Consider the following 19,956-nt stretch of genomic DNA (forward strand, 5'->3'; position numbering starts at 1 on the left):
GCCCCCAGGACCTGGCTCGAGACACAAAGACAGAAAGGGAAAACGAAATGCCCAAACTATGTGGTGAGAAAAGTCAATGTGAAGAAGAATAGAGGCGAGGGAAATGGAAGGAATTAGTAAGTCGAATTGTGTTGACTTAACTGTTTCAGCAAAGGAAGGAAGTGGCACCTTAATAAAACATCTTCTTGTGGAAATAGAAAGAGGCAAACACGAAACATCAAGTGAAAGTTACATCTGCACAATAGGATGCAATAGAAAATAATACTCAATTTTCTTTTATATGTACAGAATTTTAGCTCGCAGGGATGTGTACAGTATAATAGTTTAACCACTAAATTGATCTTTAAGAATTATGCTGATTGTCCGCAATTGATTTCCGTTTTTTGCATTATGTGTGGCCGAAAAATACTACATAGAATGCTTTTCTACTGTGTAGTGTATGACATGTCAATCATTATCGTTTATGTGTGGAATTTGTGCCCCCTTGCTGTGTCGCCTTATGTACAAGAGAGGCCTAATCAAAGCTCAATTACGGAAAATCCACTTGCGGACAACGTTTCATTTCAAACTCATTGAAGTGGCCTCGGCATCATAGGCACCAACCACAAAATAAGGGAGTAGAAATGGACCAATTCAGAGGCGAGTTTGCATCAAGGAGGAAAGGAAGACAACATTTTGCAAATAATTTAACAGTCAAACCTTTAATTTGTAGGAACGCTGGGAAACAAAGCAAAAATTAATGCCATCATCTGTCCTTAATTTTTTTTTTTGCCTTTTTTGTAAAGCGAAATTTTTTATTTTAACTGTGAGTTCCTGTAATCCTAATTTGTTGGCTAAAAAGAAAATCTAAGATCTATTTCAGTGTTCTTTCCCTCAGCGTGTGTGTGTGGGTGTTGGTCGTGGGTGCACCAAAGGGGGTCTCCCACAAAGTGCCATTCAAACTCGGAACGTCACTAACGTCAATGTACAGGTTTATCTAATTAACTCATTCACGACCAGCCCAGTAAAAAAAAAAAAATGGATCTTTGACGTATTTAGCCGTCAATGGTATTGAATGAGTTAAATGACAGGTGTGAGTTTAATCTTTTTTGACGAAGCTCGCGCAACAAAGGAGCATGTTCAGTTAAATGAGACCTGAAGGAGATAAATCAAAAACCCATGATGTGATCGTCCGTGATCTAATCACAATATCAATATTCAGCTTCTGCTCACTCAATATTTCAATCAAATAATCTCACTGAATGAACATTTATCGAGCTAAATGCAGAACTGCGGACGGAAGCCGTGTGAGTTGTCAACATGAATAGTTGTTTTACCTTCACTGCTGCTGAATAAAAAAAAACAACAACAGTGCACACTGCTACATCGCTGTCCTTGTAAAACATTTTTTTTTAGTGTGTGCTCTTGAATTCCAAATGACAGTGTCTTTGTGCATGAAACAGCCAAGTACGATGCTTTTATCTTGATAAAAGGTCAATGGCTGTGAACATGGGATAAAACCACTTTAGTTATTTGTTGGTGGTGTGAAAAAATACACTACCTCAAAGCCCTTCCTCCAAGCCAGTCTTTTTTGCTTGATTAAAAAAAAAAAACAGTGGGAGAGATAGAATTAAAAAATATTTTACTAATTTCATTTTAAAATTGTTTTTTGATAGTTACCCTGTCTTGATCTCCAAAGGTGGCAGTAGCACTAGTGGTATTCAAATAAAAGTGCTATTACCAAGTAATTACTCGAGTGTGTGTTGAGTGAAAAAACTATGCACTGAGATAAGTACCAACTTCTGATTTGAACATTTTTTAAACATCACGTGAACGTCAAATATGCAAATTAAAGTATTGCTCAACACCGACATATTAAAGGAATTTTCTTGATGTTCTTTTATTTATTTATTTAATTTGAGAAAAATAACTGTCAATTTCATCCATATTTAATGACCTAAGATTTGCTAATTTTGTGAACACGTGAAACAGCACGTTAGGCTCACCAGGCAGAAATTATTAATTATATATGATATGATAATATTGAACTTTGACAGGAGAATCCTCCAACATTTATCAGGAGTAGTGGTTACGTGTTACAAACGTCGCTTCAGCCAACTTACATATTTATTTTAGGTGCAAACACTGTAAATTGAGTGAGGAACGGACAGCTCCACGGAGTCCGACTGAGTCAGACAAACTACAATACGCATTCACATTCGGCGGGTTTATTCCACAGAGCATGACAGTTTGCAAATGCAGACTGAGATAGTCTTTTGTATATTGCTCAAGTTCCAAGCGGCATTATTGTAGACTGAAATGACGATATTTTAGGCAGAGACAGTTGACAGTACATTACATTCTTTTTCATAATCTTTGCATCTATTTTCTTTACCGCTTTTCATGACTTGGATAAAGGGTGAATTCCAGCCTATCTGGAAAGTAAAAACTGATTTCTGCCTCGTTTCACAACGCAAATAAATAACTGAACATTTTGATTCTTTGTGGATCTGTGCACAGTCAAGACTGTCTGACTCTTTTTGATGGGTCAAATGGAGTCAAAATAAAAAATAAAAAAATAAAATAAAAAAAATAATATATATATATATATATATATCTTAGTCATATGACAGTATCTCTGATGAAATAAAAATAGATCCCACAGCAATGAATACCTGCAGATAGAAAGCATATTATAAATCAGTCTCAACTAGAATAAAAATGTAATTTTTCTGACCAATATTAAAATCAATAAAAGTATGTTGCATTAAAACTAAACTGACAAGCACAATTTATCCAAAAGGTTATTTGAGTCCAAGCAACAGATTACTGTGGCTGGATACTACCCACCTCCACTGATGTGTGGCCACAAATCAGATTACTGTCTTTTATAATTCTGAGTTTCCCTTATATACACACTCAAACGAAAACACACACACTTTATATGACAAATACACTGCAAGTGGCCATTTGGCAGGTGTCACTTGCTGGGCTCTGTCAGCCATTAATCAAATCGACACTTTTGACAGTTTGGCATTCCAATCCCTGACAGAATCGGTCTCAGATGTTCACACAAGGGAATGCACACACACACACACACACACACACACGCACGCACAGACACATACATAAAAGCACCCACCACTTGGACCACTAATTAAGGAATAAAAAATGTAACAGCAGAATATGTATTGGTTAGTGTGATCATGACGTCAGCACATTAAAAAAAAAAAAAAAAAAAAAGAATTCCCGTGAATCTTGTTTAAATCTCGATTGCATGTTACTGAGCCATAAGAATAAACTTAGCAAAGGTGAGTCATCATGTCGGTGTGATCCTCAACAACCATTTCAGTTCCTCAAATGGCCCCTTTAAAAACTTTATCGCCGCCCTAATTTAGCACATTTCTGTTCTGGTGCTCAATCGTTTCCTCATCACGGACAGCTTTCACGTATAGAATATCTTGTCAGTGCCCCTTTTCTTCACAAGTGTAGCCGTTTGCTGAGGAGCCAGCCAAGTCAAGCCAGCCGCGACAATGATTGTTCATTGGCTACTATACAACGTGCCGTGAGGGAAACCTCAAAGAAAAGCCTAACAAATAATACTGTACATGGAAATCAACGCATTAGCAGGCTGTTATTTTTAAGTCGGCCCTCCCAAGTAATTGTTGTGGCAGCTGCACACAATGTATGTGCACCGATGATTATTAAATTCACCAACGAGGTTAGTGGCGGTGTGTGTAAGTCGATGTGTGTTTGTGTGTACGCTGCAATCCTCAAAAGGAGGTCTGGCTTTTCTCAAAAGATGCTTTTAAGGTCAGGACTCTTTAAGTTCTCGTAAATTCCTCCAAGCATGCCTTTATGGAGCTTGCTTTGTGCACTGAGAGCAGCAAAAAAAAGATTCTCCTCTATTTGTTCACATCGAGTTGGATGCACAGAATTGTCCAATATAGTTGATGAATAGATAATATGGTGACTCACAAATTCCTTGATTCATTCAGTACTTTTGTCCATATAGTCAAATAGGTGGACCACTTTATTTGGGGTCCTATATGTGTGACAATTTGTTCAACCACAAATCTGTCCTACCTTTACATGATGGCAGAGCCTTGTTCCACACCGGCTTCCCATCATGTCCCATCACACAGGTTATTGTTTCGCCGCCCACTGTTGTGTAGCCATGGTGACAGTTATAGGACACCTGAGATCCCAGTTTATAGTCATAGCCGGTCCGACTAGCATTCATGATGTTACCAGGATCAAAACAGGCCTCCCTTGGCTTTTCTGAAAGAATACAAAAAAAAGTTTTCAAATGCATATTTTTTTGCCAGAACTGGACATGTCTTTATTAAAAGAAAATGAAAGCAATTTCTTCATGGGAAATGTTTTACTCTTCTCTTGATCGGCACTATTAAGCTGACTCTATTTGTTGATTTGATTGGATACGACAGACAAAAAGAGACCCTTTAGGACATATTCCCTCTCGTACATTTCTGTTTCCACGGAAAAAGAAGGGGCTAATGAGGGTAAGATAAGAAGCAAGATTGATGGAGTACAAACGGGAGCTCAAACAATGTCAAAAACTGTCTGAGCTCTAAATGACAGTTTTGGCCCACGCTGTTTGCTTTCTTGTGATTGGGGACGCGAACGGGGGAGGGAGGGAGACGAGGAAGGATTGGTAGAAGCAATTGAAACAGGGAGATGATGAAGGTTGCATTTTAATTAGAGTGATGGCAGATGAAAGGTAGTGAATTAATGACAAAAGTACAGAGGTGTGAGGTGGCCTGGCAAGGCAGACAACAGACGGGGGAGATAATCGTTTTTAATTACAGATAAATGGAGTGAGATATACACAAAAAAAAAAGAAAAAACGAAGAAGGATTTTTATATAACTTGACTGACGAGATCTAGTTCGCAGTCGTATGATGAAGTAATAATCGGCTTCACTTTGACAATAGCTGTTAAATCACCACCAGTCAAGCGGCTTCTGTAAAAGCAAGATGAGTCACAATCTGTGGAGGTAAACAACTCACGGGCTGACACGGAACATCATGCCCTTTCTGTCGAAAAAAAAAAGCCTCATGATGTGAGGCTGAAATGAATCGAGTTGGCAGCTTTAAATATTAGCCGGTCTGCAAATGCAGCACCTCTGTGTCGACATTTTCAAATTTATGCCAAGTAAAAACAATAAAAAAAAATAAATAAATAAATAACATCATAATGGTAACACAGAAATCAAATGCACACGTTTGTTTACAAGTGAAGGGATGCAGCTTTGATTTGTCCCACAGTTCAGCGACAAATAATCCTAATTGATACCCTTGAGCATCGTATAAAGGTGATCTGGTTTATGGATCAAAGTTTGGAAATATCACGATTGATAGAAAAGTCTTTAAGACAGTCGGAATTAAAAAATAATAAGTATCAAAGCCATGTCTGCTGAATTTGCTTCTGCGAGTGTTGTAATCCAAACGTAGACTGAGCAACCCCCCCAAAAAAAGAGAAAAAATAAATAAATTCTCTGGTTTGCTTATATGGACCCGAGTGAAACGTGCATAAATAAACACAGTGGGAAGCAACATATGTTAAAACATGAAAAAAAAAGTCTCAGACAGAATTAATAATAAATAAATAAATAAAATAATCTTAGGCCACTAATAAAGCTTTACTAATTAATACGGCAAAATATCTTATTGTCCGATAAAACCAAAATTCCAAAAGGTAAGTTTGAACTTGGAGCAGGTGTATATTGGCTCCAATTTAACTTGATTGAAAGTCTCACATCCCTGATATATGAGGGTGTGTACACTTGTGCAACCGCATCATTTCAGTTGTTTATTCTTACTTTTCCTCTGGATTTTTTTGTTGTTGAGTTGTTATAGGTCACATTAATTATATTTTAAATAATTTATCTGAGCCTCATTTTTTTTTCATGAAAAAAATGAATGGTATTTGAACAGGGGTGTGTAGACTTTTTATATCCACTCTATATGGACAATCTAGCAAGTTACGGTGAACAATTGCCAAATCTACTTCAAGTGGAAATCTGGAGCTTGCCATGCTCCTTCATGCGGTGACAATAAGACAAGCTGATATCAGTGACAGCATGAGAACTGCACACATGCTCGGACATGTACGGTCAATATCAGAGTTTGCATGTATTTTAGCACTGGCTGCAGTTAAAATCGAGTTTGAGTCAAATGGATTTCAGAGGGAAGTCAGTACAGACCTGCAATATTTCAAAATTCTAATTAAATTCAACATATTTAGTTAATAAAGTGACTCATGATTATTTATCACAGAGCTGAAGCTGCAGAATTTCATAATATAATAATCCATAACCAAAAGTGTTAAAGATAAAGAAAAATAATGTCAAAAAAAAAAAAAAAAAAAAAAAGGTAATGATTACTAAAAGGTCAGCTCTACTGAAGACACTGAATACTTGGTTCACATCTTTTTTGCATTTACATGACAATTCTCACATGCTGGAAAACTCCATTTCAGCTCGTCCAACAGATTGATTCTGTTTTCATAATTTCACATGAAAGAAATGATCGTTGAAGGGGAAAAAAGTTTAATAGCATCCCGGAAACAGATTTTCTAGAATTCTGACTGCCCCACTAGGTTGCCCTCACCTGCACTTTTACATGCAATAATTAATCTGTACATTTCAGTCTTTGTCTAAGAAATGATCAGAGCATTCTAAAACCAAGAGAGCATTGTGAAAAAAAAAAAGTTTTACCTCTGAACTCAATGGCGAAGCCAGACATGCCCAGTGAGGCGTCCGATCGGAATGCCAGGAAGAGACTGTTACCACTGCTCTCGATGCGCTCTGGGGCTTGGTTGCCTTGGAGACTCGCCAGGAGAGGCCCATTAGAGTCTTCACCCTCATAAATGTGCAGGAAGTCATAACTGGGCTCCATGTTAAAACTGATAGAAGCCAAAACAGAGATCGATTGCATCAAAACGGGAGGAAAAACTGACATTCACGACTACGTTTTTGCAGCTATTTGATTAGTCGGAAACTCCTCATGGGAATTAACTTGAATATACACAAATTAACGCGAATATTTCTTAAGATTATAAAATTTGGGTTTGTTTTGCTATGCCGTGTGTGTGTGGGTGGTGTTTGGTGTGATGACACCGTGTCCATTTTCCACAAGTGGTACGCTTGTTAAAAGAGCACACCTGCTCCTCGATAGAAGGGCCTCTTCGTTTACAAGCTGAAAGTGCTCCCAGCCTATCCTTCATCACCTTAAATATGCGGCAATACACTCCGAGGCACTTTTTTTTGTTGTTGTTGTTTTTTTTAACCACCAACGAGCCACCTTAAGTTTCTCATTCAGAGATCTTTGGATAATGCGTCGGCATTATTGACATCTTAATATATTCATTAAATTCTTTGTAACTTTATCTCCCCCCCTAAGGGGATTACAAATTCCCCATCCAAACATCAATAATTTCATGATGCAGATAGAAAAGTAACTCACATATCCCCACATCGCATCCAAGAAACAGCCAATGAGTTACATTTTATAAAATGTCACGCCGTCCTAATTCAATCATGTTGATTTGAAAAATTACACTGATAACCTTTCCATGGAAAGTTTATGAAAATGTTCCAGCACTTAGCAACCCAATTAACAACACGATAATATAATTCCAGCAAAAATCAGAGAAGTGGTTTTGGCTGGTTTTCTCATTTCAAACATATGACTGGATCAAATCAAGCATAACAGCGTCAACTTGAGCAGATTTAGACATAAACTTTTATCCCAAGTTGTTAATGCTTTGCGGGAATTTTTTGGTGATGTTTCTGTGATACTCTCCAGCCTGCAATTCACACATATATGAGTATGGGTATGTCTCACGGTGTAAAAAATAATGCGCTCATACACGCACACACCCGCGCATATCACAATGTTCACCCTGACAGCAATTATGTTAGTCTTAGCGCCCACCTGCCAGTTAAACACACAAATATACTTCTATGTTTTCTGTTGGAGTCCACTTTTATCCTTGATTTGATTCCCCACCTGTCTAGTTAAGATGGAAATTGTGCGTTGTGCGTTTGTGTGCGACACCTGTGAGTGCAAAGGAGGACCAGAGGAATGTTAAATTCAATTCCTTTGTCAGCGCTTGATCTTTTTTTAAAATTTTTTTTTTTAATGCCACATCTCTTATGATTACTACTGCCAAACAGATCTTTTAGTTGTAGCTTATCAGTATATTATTTAGCAGGATGACTTAAAATTAAGATTATGATATATATATTTGTTTATTTAAATTATACAGGATTGATTTAACCTGATGCGTGCTCCAGGCTTCTGCCGGTAGACAGTCACAGAGTCGTTGGAGCACTTTTGCTCTATTTTTCCGATAGGAGTATTAAAACATGCGCTCGTGCCAGTGTACCCAGATTAAATTTTTACCAGCACACACTGAAAAGTTGGCAGCATTTACGAGCATATTGGTCGCAGTGTCGAGCCCTGAGGTGCGCCAGTGGTGCATCAGGTGCGCGCCTGTGCCATCCGCCGGAACGCCCAGCGAGGTGCAATGCAGTCGGCCAAATTCCTAAACACGGCACGAAAATGAAGATGTGCCCGTTTTTACGATGAATGCACAGGCACCTGTCTTCAAAAAGATGATTCCGAAGCTAAACTGCGCTACATTTTCAAACCTAACCAGATACATAATTAAGTGCACGTCACAGAAGTCTCGGTAAAATATTTACTTTTTTCTTCTACAGGCCCGTGCACTTCGCTGACAGCACCATCTACCGTGGCATAATCCCTCCTGTAATCAGCCAATGGAATCATTTGCAAGGTTAACATAAACCCTGTGAATGCTAAGGCCTATATTTATATCTGATTTAGCAAGAGCTTACCACCACATAAGCTCCTCAGTACTGACAAAGCATTAAAGAGATCCTTGCAAATACATTTTTCTGTGCGGCCACACTCACACAAGTATAAATGTCACGAAATGACAACATTCAATAGAGATCAATTATAATCTTAGCACTCAAGCAACAAAGGCCAGTGTACTCATTATGCTAATTTAATTAGCAGAAAGATGATTTCTATAACATAGAGTGTGTACTCTAGAGAGAGCAGAAAAGTCAAAGTACCTTAATCAGTAAGAACATTTATTTATTTTATTTAACAATGAATGGAATTGTTATAAATAATATTCCCTCTTATTGCATGATTTTGGATTGTGCAGAGAGAGGACTCGCTTTGTTTGGCGAGCATAAATGCCAGAATTTGAGTAGATCGAGTGGGACATCCAAAGTCGAATAAGATTTTCTACTTATCTTTACAGGGTGACTAGTCGTGAAGGAAAGTGTACACTTAGCTTTATACTTGTATGGTATGGCGTCCATTCAGCCATGACGTCGCACCAGTTAACTTAACATGCATGTTATGGGAATTTTGCGAGGAAACCGAAGTACCCAGAGAATACCCGGAGCAGATACAGAGAATATAACAATGAGATGAGTTTAATGAGCATAGGGCACAAGTGCCATAAATACAGCCATCTCTGCAGTGCCATCCCCTCACAGACTTAATATATAAGTCTGTGTATCCGCTGCATCTCCCCAACACGGATAAATCTGGTTTCCAGAGGCTTGGGCTGACAGTGGATTTTACTCTCGTGCCAACCGACTGCCACAGAAAAAGATCCCGTCTAGTCCCGGACCATAGCAAACGCATCCCTGCCTTGCTCCCATTCAGCTGCCACTCCCATACCGTTCCCATTTTGGAGGTCAGCTACACTAAAAAAGAAAACAAACAACTAATGTAGCATTTTACTTATTTATTGAACAGTGTGTCGCCCCCTTTCTCCTCATGTCCTCTCACTATTTCAAGCAATATTTTCTTTCCTACTGAATAATCCCCTCTGCTCCCGTGAACTTTTTGATCCTGTATCATCCGAATCCCGTAATTAATGGTAATACCGACTCCTGCTCAATGAGACTTCCACGGGATTCCCCAAACAAATGTCATCCTTTAATGTGGTGAAGCTTGTGGGCAAATTGACTGAAAAAGTGAGCACCGATGTTTAAGGTAAATAGGTAAATCTTTTTTTTTTTTGTGAATCTATATGCTTGAGCTCCTCATTGCAAATATTCCCTGATCTAATGAAAAGACCCGCAGCTATTAATACAAAGCGGCCAATGTCTGTTGTGGCTTTAAATCAGGTACGTTTAGTAGTCCGTTAATTAAGGTAGATTTTTAACTAAAATGCAGCTTTTGCAATTTATAGCATTAACAAAAAAATGGCATCAGTTGCATGAATAACCAAGTATACAAAGCCGATTATCTATTTATTTATTTATTATTTTATAGTTATTACAGGACGGTACTTAATTTGTTTCTCTTGGCCATATAAGAAACAAACAAACAAAAAAAAAATATTTGGCAAACTAAGTCGTAGCCTTTTTAATGTGGCCCAACAGCTTCATGTTACAGAATAGTAAGCCACTAAAAGATGCATGGTTTTGTTATTTGATCCTCACTCAGTTGAAATCAGGTTCAAACATGATGGTGTCCTCATTAAAAATTAAAAAAAAAAAATAGATGTGAACTTATTCGTTAGAAATTAAACCATGTTTTGCCAGGGCTCAGACAGCCCTTTGGACAACATACATTTATGCAATTATTCTCTTTCATCCAAAACAACCGCTGGAATCAGGAGGACAGGAGAGACCTTTATGTTCATCCTGTTGCACAGTACAAACGATTTCCCTTTCAGCGTAGCCAACTCACTCAAGACCCTATTTTGAAAGACTGGCTGGGGCTCAGTGTAAAAATGGTCATAACTTCCTTTTTGTGCCAGTGCAAGTCGAGTCTAGCGTGTTTGGGGTCGTGTCGCTCATGTCTGGGAATGCCGGCACGCAAAGCAGCCTTGCACCCGATGCACCTGCTAATTTGGTGACAGAAAGTTATCTGCACTCGGCGCATATTCATTTTCATGACAGGACGCACGATCATGAGGTGCAAGGCGGTCTCCAATTGGTCACGTCACAGGCACCATCATCATCCGAAACGAGAGATATTGCGATTTACGTAGCGATACATGCACATAATCCAGCAAGTGTGCTTTGCACTAGACTTGCGCCCGGAATGAAAATGGGGCCCTTACTGTCATTTCCATCAAGTTTAGTAACGTCTGAAGATTATTCATTTGATTTACACAGCAAAAGTCATTTGAGGACACCTGAGGAATTATGTTTCTTTTCGATAGTTGAGATTTTTGGGCGGCACGGTGAATGACTGGCGAGCACGTTCTCCTCACAATTCAGAGGTGCAGGGTTCGATTCCGGCTTCAGCCTTTCTGAGTGGCGTTTGCATATTGAATTTTATTTATATAGCACTTTTCAAACATAAAATGCAGCTCAAAGTGCTGTACAATAAAAACATCCAAACTACAACAAAAAACGAATTCATCCCCCGCCTACGTGGGTTTTCTCCGTTTACTCCGGTTTCCTCCGACTGACCAAAAACATGCATGATAGGTTAATGAGAAACTCTAAATTGGCCCAAAGAAGAAAAAAAAGTGTAATTTCATACAAAACAACACGAATCAGCTATCTGAAAAAATTAATGCACTGTAAATTGACAGGTTAAATATATAGAAACATGTCAATGTTACTGAGGTGACATCAGAAAGTGTGATTGAGAAGCACAGATGCCCGAATAACCAAATAACTCGGCTGTAGTAAATGGGGAAGGAAAAATGCCTGGAACTGATAAAAACATGTTAAATAAGGAAAACAATTGCCGGTGTGTAAATAACGACTCTAAGCAGCCCCTGACAACTAAAAGGTACAGAATATCTTGTTTTTGTGTTGTAGCTGCCTGATGTTTTTGTTTATATGTGGGCATTCACGAGCGTTTTGGCAATAGGAGCATGATGTTTTGGTGCTCTGTGCAAAAGCAGTGATATCGGGTTTCTGGAGTCATTTGAATGTAGAAAAGCATATTTCAGCACTTATTGTAGACCTGCATTGTAACCCAGCCTAAGAGTAATGCTGATCTTTCCCACACTCAGCTTTTGCATCTCAAATCGATGATAATTTGCAAGGATCTTGTATCGTACACGATAGACAAATACTGTGAGTAAAAATAGTAAAACAATGAATTGGATTTGAATTGTTTTAAAAAAAAATCTGCACCATGACTGATCTTAAATACTTCAAATTGGCATTTAGTAGGCCCATTTAATATTTTAGCATGACTGCTTATTTTTAACAAACATGGGTTGATCTCACCCCATTATTATGATGCAGTAGCTAAATAAGTCATCACAGAGAAACCAAAAACTGAGCTAAAAGGATGTGCTATGCTATTTAGAACTAAATATTTCATGACTTAAATCACGTTTGAAATACCAGTGGAGGTGTTTCTGCAGACACAGAATTCCACTTGCAGGCCCAGAGCTTCGAATGCATTTTATGACAGTTACACTTTTATTAAAAGCCACCGTGGTCACGCATATTTTGGGCCCCTACCTTTTAAAGATGAGCGCAATGACAAAGTCGGGGTTGACTCGGATTCGCCAATCGCACTCTTTCCCTGGAGGGTAAGGCTGGGGGTAGTTAGGAGACAGGATCACTCCGGAAGGACCACTGACGTTACCACCACAGGTTGCTGGGGAGAAAAACCCAAAAATAGATGAATAGAAATGATGATCACACACTATTAAGTCTTCTGGAAGGAGGATCACCCCTTGATTGAGCATTCACGACTTTCCTTCCCCCAACCTCCCAAATGTAGGCAGAGGAGCAGGGGGTCAGCTACTGATGAGAGGTGTGGCAACGGTTGGAGATGAGAGAGAATAACGCCTAGTGGAGCACTAATATTGCCTTCAGCGAGAGATAGAGGGATAGAGAGAGAGAGAGAGAGAGAGATAGAGAGAGAGAGATAGAGAGAGATAGAGAGATAGAGAGATAGAGAGAGATAGTGAGAGAGAGAGAGATAGAGAGAGAGAGATAGAGAGAGATAGAGAGAGATAGAGAGAGAGAGAGAGAGAGAGAGACTGAAATTTGGAAACAGAGTGGTGCTGGGGACAGTAAGCAGTAAAATCACCCCTGGTGGTCCTGCTATTCTACAACAACAGAGTCGGAGAAATAGGATCAGGAGGAACCAGTGATCAACTCAGGCACTGGTGCACTGAAATTAAGGAAGACTCAGAGAGGCAGGTGGGTGTGAAGACATTAGCAACGGAGAGCTAAATGTAAATAAAGGCCTTAACTGTTGAAAAGATTACTTAGACAAAGACCCACTGTTTCTAAATAACTTGTAGAATGCTACTTCTGGGAGATGCATCACATTTAAAAACAGAGAGAACACAGAAGGGGATTTAAATCGTAAAAAAAAAAAGGTGAGGAGCGTCAGTCCCAGCATTGGGAACGGATGGGATTGCAGACCAACAAACAGGTTAGGTTGATTAAGGAATGAGGTGGAATAATGGGATAGAGTTGGTGTTTACTGCTGTTAGAAATGTGTCAAATAATAGGAAATAATACTTGATGAAAGAGGGAAATGAAAGGGAAGGCAGCGTAATCGAGGCAATTATGGTGAACATTAGAGGATGAAAAATGGAAAGACAGTTAATCCTGATGATGTATTTGCTTAGGTATGGAATCATCTGCAAAAGGTAGCTGTGGAGTTTTTGAAAAGGAAGTTCAATAGAATTCTAGAGGAGACGGCTGGAGAATGGAGGGAAAGTGTACTGGTGCCCAATTTTAAGAATAAACGAGACGTCCAGAGTTGTGGGAACTAAAGAGGAATAATGTTGAGCCACACAAAGAAATTATGGGAAAGAGAAGTAGAGGATGGATTCAGTAAAGGAGTAGTGTACCACAGACGCATTATTTGCCTCGAGGTTGTTGATGGGAAAGGACAGAGGTCAGAATGAGCAGCATTGTGCCTTTGTAAATCTCGACAAAGCCTATGAAAGGGTAGCCAGTTGAGGACCTGCGGTACTGCATGAAGAGAAGTATGCCAAAATAGTACAGGACATGTATTAGGGCGGCAGATCAGTGATGTGCGCTGTCAGTGTGACAAAGTAATTTAAGGTTGAGGTGAGACCGCATCAGCTCTAAGTCCCTCCAGTAATGGACAGGATGACAGATGAGTTTACGCTGTAATCTCCATGGACCATGATGTTCGCAGATGACATTGTGATCCGCAGTGAAAGCAGGGAGAAACATTTACAAAAGTGGAGGCATGCACTGGATAGGAGGAGAATAGAAATATGTACATAAGTGAGGCTATAGGGAGAAGCGATAGTGAGGGCGGAGGACTTTGAATACTTCGGGTCAAGAATCCAGAGCAATGTTGAGTGTAGTAAGGAGGTGAAGAAATGGATCCAAGCGGGTTGGAACGGGTGGAAGGGAAGTGTCAAGAGTGTGATGAGATAGAAGAGACTCTGCAAGGATGAAAGGGGAGGTGGCGGAAATTAAGATTTTGAGGTCCTCTGTAGGAGTGACCAGGTTGAATAGAATTACAGGGAGCAGGTCTGAATCTTCTACTTGATAATCGTTGGCTTTACTGCGACCAACCGTAACTTGTGACCTCACATTCTTCCACAACACTTGCAAAACTTTTCCCAGAGTGAGTTTTAAATGGGGTGATGTACATTGTTAACTTGTATGACAATCTAAACAATTGTTTCAATGAGCAGCAGCAATGCGCGACACAAAGCTCGTACGACTTCTGGCATCTCCGTGGGAGAGGTTTCAAAGCTGCATTATTTTGTGCCGAAGTATTCATGCGCTTTCGAAGCACTCTGTCATCCAATAATTACTCCGAGTACAAGCCAACTCAGGATTTCCTCTGACTCAGACGATGAGTGAACAATCATGGTGGTGTGTCGACAAAGTCACACTGTAGCGAACAATTCAGTCAGTTTGTGTCAGGAAGCGGTAGAAAAGAAGATTGCGAATCCCGACATTTAGACGGAGTAACATAAGAACTCGGCCGACTAATTTTCAACAAATGATGCAGCAAGAGTAAACAGAGTTAGACTTACTGTATTTTCCGGACTCTAAATCGCAATTTTTTTCATCGATTGGACTTATACACTGAAGCGACTTACACATGAAAAATAATGTCATTTCACAGTCAGCCACAAGAGGGCACTCTAGACCTATGCATTGATCTCTCCAACGCCTTACAAAAAAAAAAAAAAGTAGAACAATTAAACACAAATGTCCTTCAAGAAAATCATACAAAGCTGCAAGGAATCAAATTTGCAGCTAAAAACCGTAATCGAGCAGCAACGAAAAAGTTTGCCGTGAATGAGAACATTGTGAAGGACTGGCAAAAAGCGGAGGCTACTCTTACAGCGATGAATAAAAGTGAAAGGTAGATGGCTGCAGGTAAGAGGATTGAGTTCGCCAGTGGGTGCTTGAACAACATGCTGCGGGAAAGTCTTGTCAACAGTGCAGTTGTGGTACCTCACCATGCTCAGGTCATTGCCAAGGCGATGAATATAAAGTACTTAGCGGGAGGACCTTTTTGATGCTTCCGCTTCATGCAACGCTTTTTGATCAGCGTACGGACAGCGGTGTCCCCAAAAACATTAACATAAACGCTGGACACCTTTTCTGTTCATGTTTATTTTTCGTGGAGCTAAATAACCTTTAGGGTTAGCATACATTTCATCTATTCAGCTTGTTTTTTGTTCTATTTATGTTATAACTAATCTTCCAAGATGAAATATTAATATTATGGAAACTAAATTACTTGCAGAAAATATGAAGTATACACAAGTTCGACTTTTTTCTACCTTATGATGCATTTTTGGGCTGGTTCGACTTGTAAAAGGAGCGACTTGTAGTCAGAAAAATACGGGACTAGCATATAGAACGTGATGTAAAAGGCAAATATTTGTGTTTGACATTCTTATTAATAAGAAAAACAATTTATTTAAAACAGTGATCAAAGTGCCAGGACATACAGTATGGCCGGTAAAAAATGACTCAATGTGAAGCAGAGGCAGCACATAAACTAATTGTGTGAGAAAATGAAAAATTTATCTTCCCACAGCCTCAGCTTCAACAGCCCGTATTTCAGTAAACAAACATCACCTTGGACACTTGAGCATAAAACTGGATGAGATCTATAAAAGAGAGCATCTGTAACAAATCTGCAGGGTTGTGTGAGGGGCTGCTGATGAGTTATTTCGAGAGTGTCGCACCTGCCGACTGGAATCCGCCCTCAGACAGCAAAAACAAGAGCATGTTTTTTTCCATTTGTAGAAAACAATGCATTGTAATTAGTAGAAAATATTTTGGTAATACTTGACATGCCCGAACGCAAATTATTGAGCGGCAATACACTATGTCGTCAATGTTTAATACAATTTTGGGTAGCAAACTGTTATGTGTGATGTTTTCATACCTCACACAACCTCAGTTTGTTTTTTGATTTGGCGCATATTTGGAGCATTTATTCCAAAAGGACAAATCTTAACGCAAGTTGACCAAGACAAACAAAACATTTTTCTGTTAGTGGTTCTATTTTATTTTGGGCAAATTTTCAACTTCCTACTGTCTTTATTCAATTTCTTGTCATTGGTGAAGTTAAATATAAAAGAGCTGATTAGATTAAATTAGTAAAATTACAGTGTGCAGCCAACTATAGTCTGTTTCTGAAAAGAATACTGCACAATTCTTAACGTTGTGTATTTGCACACAATTTCGGAATTGATTCTTACGGGCTCACGGCGCACGGTTACAACATTTGTATTGTTATTAGCCCTTTGGGATATCATTTAAGGCCATAATCTAACACTGTTAAGTGTAGCCTGTGGTAGAGAAGACCATCTGTTACGAGAGCAAGAAGCTGATCACAATGAACAGCAGGAATGAACGTCCCCCATAAAAGGTAATACAACCTTTTTCCTCCGAACTTCGCAATTTATCCACATTTTTGGCTCATTCTGTGTGACTAAATGATTGCATATTACATTCTACAATATGGAAATTAAATCAAGTAAACCAAAAAAAAAAAAAGTTCATAACTGTTTCCAAAGGCAAATATTACTTCTTATTTTATTTCATTTGAATATATCAAGCAATCAAACTCAATTTATGACCATGTACAGCAGTGCAGGATTCCTACAATGGGCAGACTCGGAGCAGAGAGAGCAGAAGCAGCAGAGCCAGGCACAATTATGTGACAAGGAAACACTGGAGACAAGAAACTGGATAACGGAAACAAAACAGTTGCTAATGAGTAGAGGTTGATTTTTTTTTTTGGATTGAATTTTAATTAATATTCTAACACGTGAGAACAGGGGTGAACTTCAACATTGTAGTTTTGGTAAATGTTTCTCTCTGTGGACTTTGAAATCATAAACCAATCTTCCTATTTTGCTCTGGTTAAGATGAAGGACATTTGCTTCTAAATTTGATTCTATATCGAAAATACGGTTATAAAGGCAGTGCGTAGCAAAGTAATGCACACCTACCAATACATGTTGGAGGGTCAGGCTGCCAGTAGAATCTGTTATCCATGCGGACACATGTGATGGTATCAGGGCCTTGAAGCTGATAGCCAGGGTCACACTGGAACGTCATACTGTCACCGGGCTCCTTACTGTCGCCGTATCGAGAGCCATTTACTGGGATGCCAGGGTCATTACAGGTCGTCGCTGTTGTGGCTTCACAAAGTGACACAAATCAAACACAACAATATTATGTCTGAAAACAAACAAAAAAAAAAAACACAATTTACAGACACACAATAGTCCATTATGTGGTGAGTCCAAACTGCCGAACTGCCAGCGTATTGAAAATGCAGAAAAAAATGCCGTATATTGTGAAGAGATGCTATTGTCTGGCTTGTCAGCGTTGACCCGAATCACAGTGCCACGTTTTTATTTTGGCTTTAAAACAAGTATTTTCCTTTACTTTTGAGGCTCTGCAGAGCAAGTAATAATTTTAACAGTCACCAGACGTTAAAAAAAAAAAAACGGATTTCAGGTGTGGGCTGGGTGTCGAGTAATTTCATTTTATCTAAATGCAGCACCTTTGCAATGATGTTCAGCTGGTTTTGGTGCCTCACTGCCTAGGATATTGCTTTCTCATGTGAGGTTCTGTTGATTTTATTTATTGTGTGAGGAGCTGGCCTCTGTCCAATTTGTAAAAACATTTGCGATAACTCCGAAATAAAATGGGCTTGGCTTTGACAATACCTACAATGCATTGTGTTTTCAACACGTGGTTTGCTGACCTTTTTGTGTTGCAGATAATGCGATAAGTCGATAATCTGCAACTACAATGTTCCTCCATATAAAATGACCCCGCCCCACTCCCCCCCAAAAAATTTATGGAATTATAGTATTTTTAAATAAAACATAACTGATTTTATAAACAACAAAATTCTCAGTTACGGGAAAAAAAATGAAAAAAAAGAAAGAAAAAAAGCCTTTTTTTGGGGGGGGGGTATCATCACATTTTAGCAAAAGAGTTATTTATATTTGCGCACCATTATGAGCGGCAAAAATCTCGGCCAATGATTAAGCAATAAAACACCAGTCAATACAAGGACTGGAATAGTCGGATTTGAAAAAAAAAAAAAGTGTTTCGAACATAATTGTGCGTTTGAATCAAATTATTGTTATTAAGAGTAATCATTATGAAATATAATAAACCCACTTAGGATGAATACAAATATGAAAATAGGAATGAGGATAAGCGATAGGGGTAATGGACGATTTCCATAAAAATTCCACCGCTGACAATAACACTGAGAAGATTTAATTATGCAAACCAGTATTATTCATTATGGTATTAAATATCACCTTTACCTCATGGTAAATGGAACATGAGGGAATAAAAGGAATTAACATACTAATGGAACAAATAACCAGGCTTTGATTAGCATGTTAGTGTCAATATTTATTTTTAAAATGAGGAGGATTTAAAAACCAAATATCCCAGGGAGAAGGATAGAGGCACATGGTGCTGCATATAAATATTAATAATCAGAAATAACAAAATTAATAGAAATTCATTTCCGTGCTGTTTTGTGGAGACATTGCAGCTGCACCCATCATTATACACACAATAAAAAAAAAACTTTTGAACGCACTTAAAAGAAGCACTGTCGTAATCATGGCTTAACATTAACTTTGCACAATAACATCAGCAAGGACCTTTGGATAAAATGCAACGCGGGATTCAAGTTTAGGTACGCTGTTTTTAGACAAACACAACAAACACTTTAACATTTTATTTACCAACTGAACGGGAAATTTAAATAACGGTATGTATTTCCGAGCAGAACCTTGTTCCCAAGTGTCGTTCGTTTAAGGGCGTTGACGAGACCGGTAGATGCTAGAATGACGCAGCCAATCAGCTCACGGGATGAATCCAATTGTGGTCTCATTGGTCAATCTCACACCTGGAACCAATCATGCCTTGTATGAGTGCCCAGGGGTAAGTACAAAGCCTCGGCTTCAACTCATCGCTTTGAAACAACGGGTCTTTCCGCAATATTTGGCAGTTTTTTTTTTTTTCTTTTTTTGTTTTGATGATCGTTTTGGAAAAACCCACGGAGCACTGCAGCTTATTGACTGCGCCTTGCAGTAGCATCCCTCCCCATCAATGCCAAATCAGCCATTTTCATCGTCAGAAATCCAAGCTGGCCATATGTCATTGCTACAGTACAGTTTAAAAAAAATCTAGTCAGACCACAGATCAGAGCTGGGGAAATTCTGAGAGGCTTTCACCACGGTGTCTCCTGTGGGTTGGCCAATTCTAATGGCGTGGTGGACGAAGTTGGTTCGTGACAATATGGCTCGATCAACAATCGAAACAATTTGCCACATTTTATCATCCTTTTAGTCAAGCTCAAATCCATCTCAAGTGCATGATGTCTTTATCTTATCCTTCCGGAGGAAAGAAGCAGAAAAATGTGTCAACCACCCCTACGGGCACTCTGGTTCGAACTAACTCCT

The 19,956-nt window shown here is 39.0% G+C and overlaps 1 protein-coding gene across 1 annotated transcript in view; it reads right to left on the bottom strand.

Annotated features, from left to right (window-relative positions):
* LOC148337336 (CUB and sushi domain-containing protein 1-like) overlaps window positions 1-19,956 on the bottom strand; it is a 377,282-nt gene that overhangs the window by 64,326 nt on the left and 293,000 nt on the right. The window contains exons 31-34 of the mRNA XM_088296642.1: window positions 17,464-17,655; window positions 12,494-12,632; window positions 6,719-6,906; window positions 4,066-4,260 (exon numbers count right to left, since the gene is read on the bottom strand). Of these exons, the coding sequence (XP_088152768.1) occupies window positions 4,066-4,260; window positions 6,719-6,906; window positions 12,494-12,632; window positions 17,464-17,655 (714 nt within the window). The remainder of the gene's footprint in view (window positions 1-4,065; window positions 4,261-6,718; window positions 6,907-12,493; window positions 12,633-17,463; window positions 17,656-19,956) is intronic.

Source organism: Idiotropiscis lumnitzeri, chromosome 5, assembly GCF_059441095.1.
Source record: "Idiotropiscis lumnitzeri isolate Australia: NSW breed Sydney's pygmy pipehorse chromosome 5, RoL_Ilum_1.0, whole genome shotgun sequence".
In the NCBI taxonomy this organism is placed as follows: Eukaryota; Metazoa; Chordata; class Actinopteri; order Syngnathiformes; family Syngnathidae; genus Idiotropiscis; species Idiotropiscis lumnitzeri.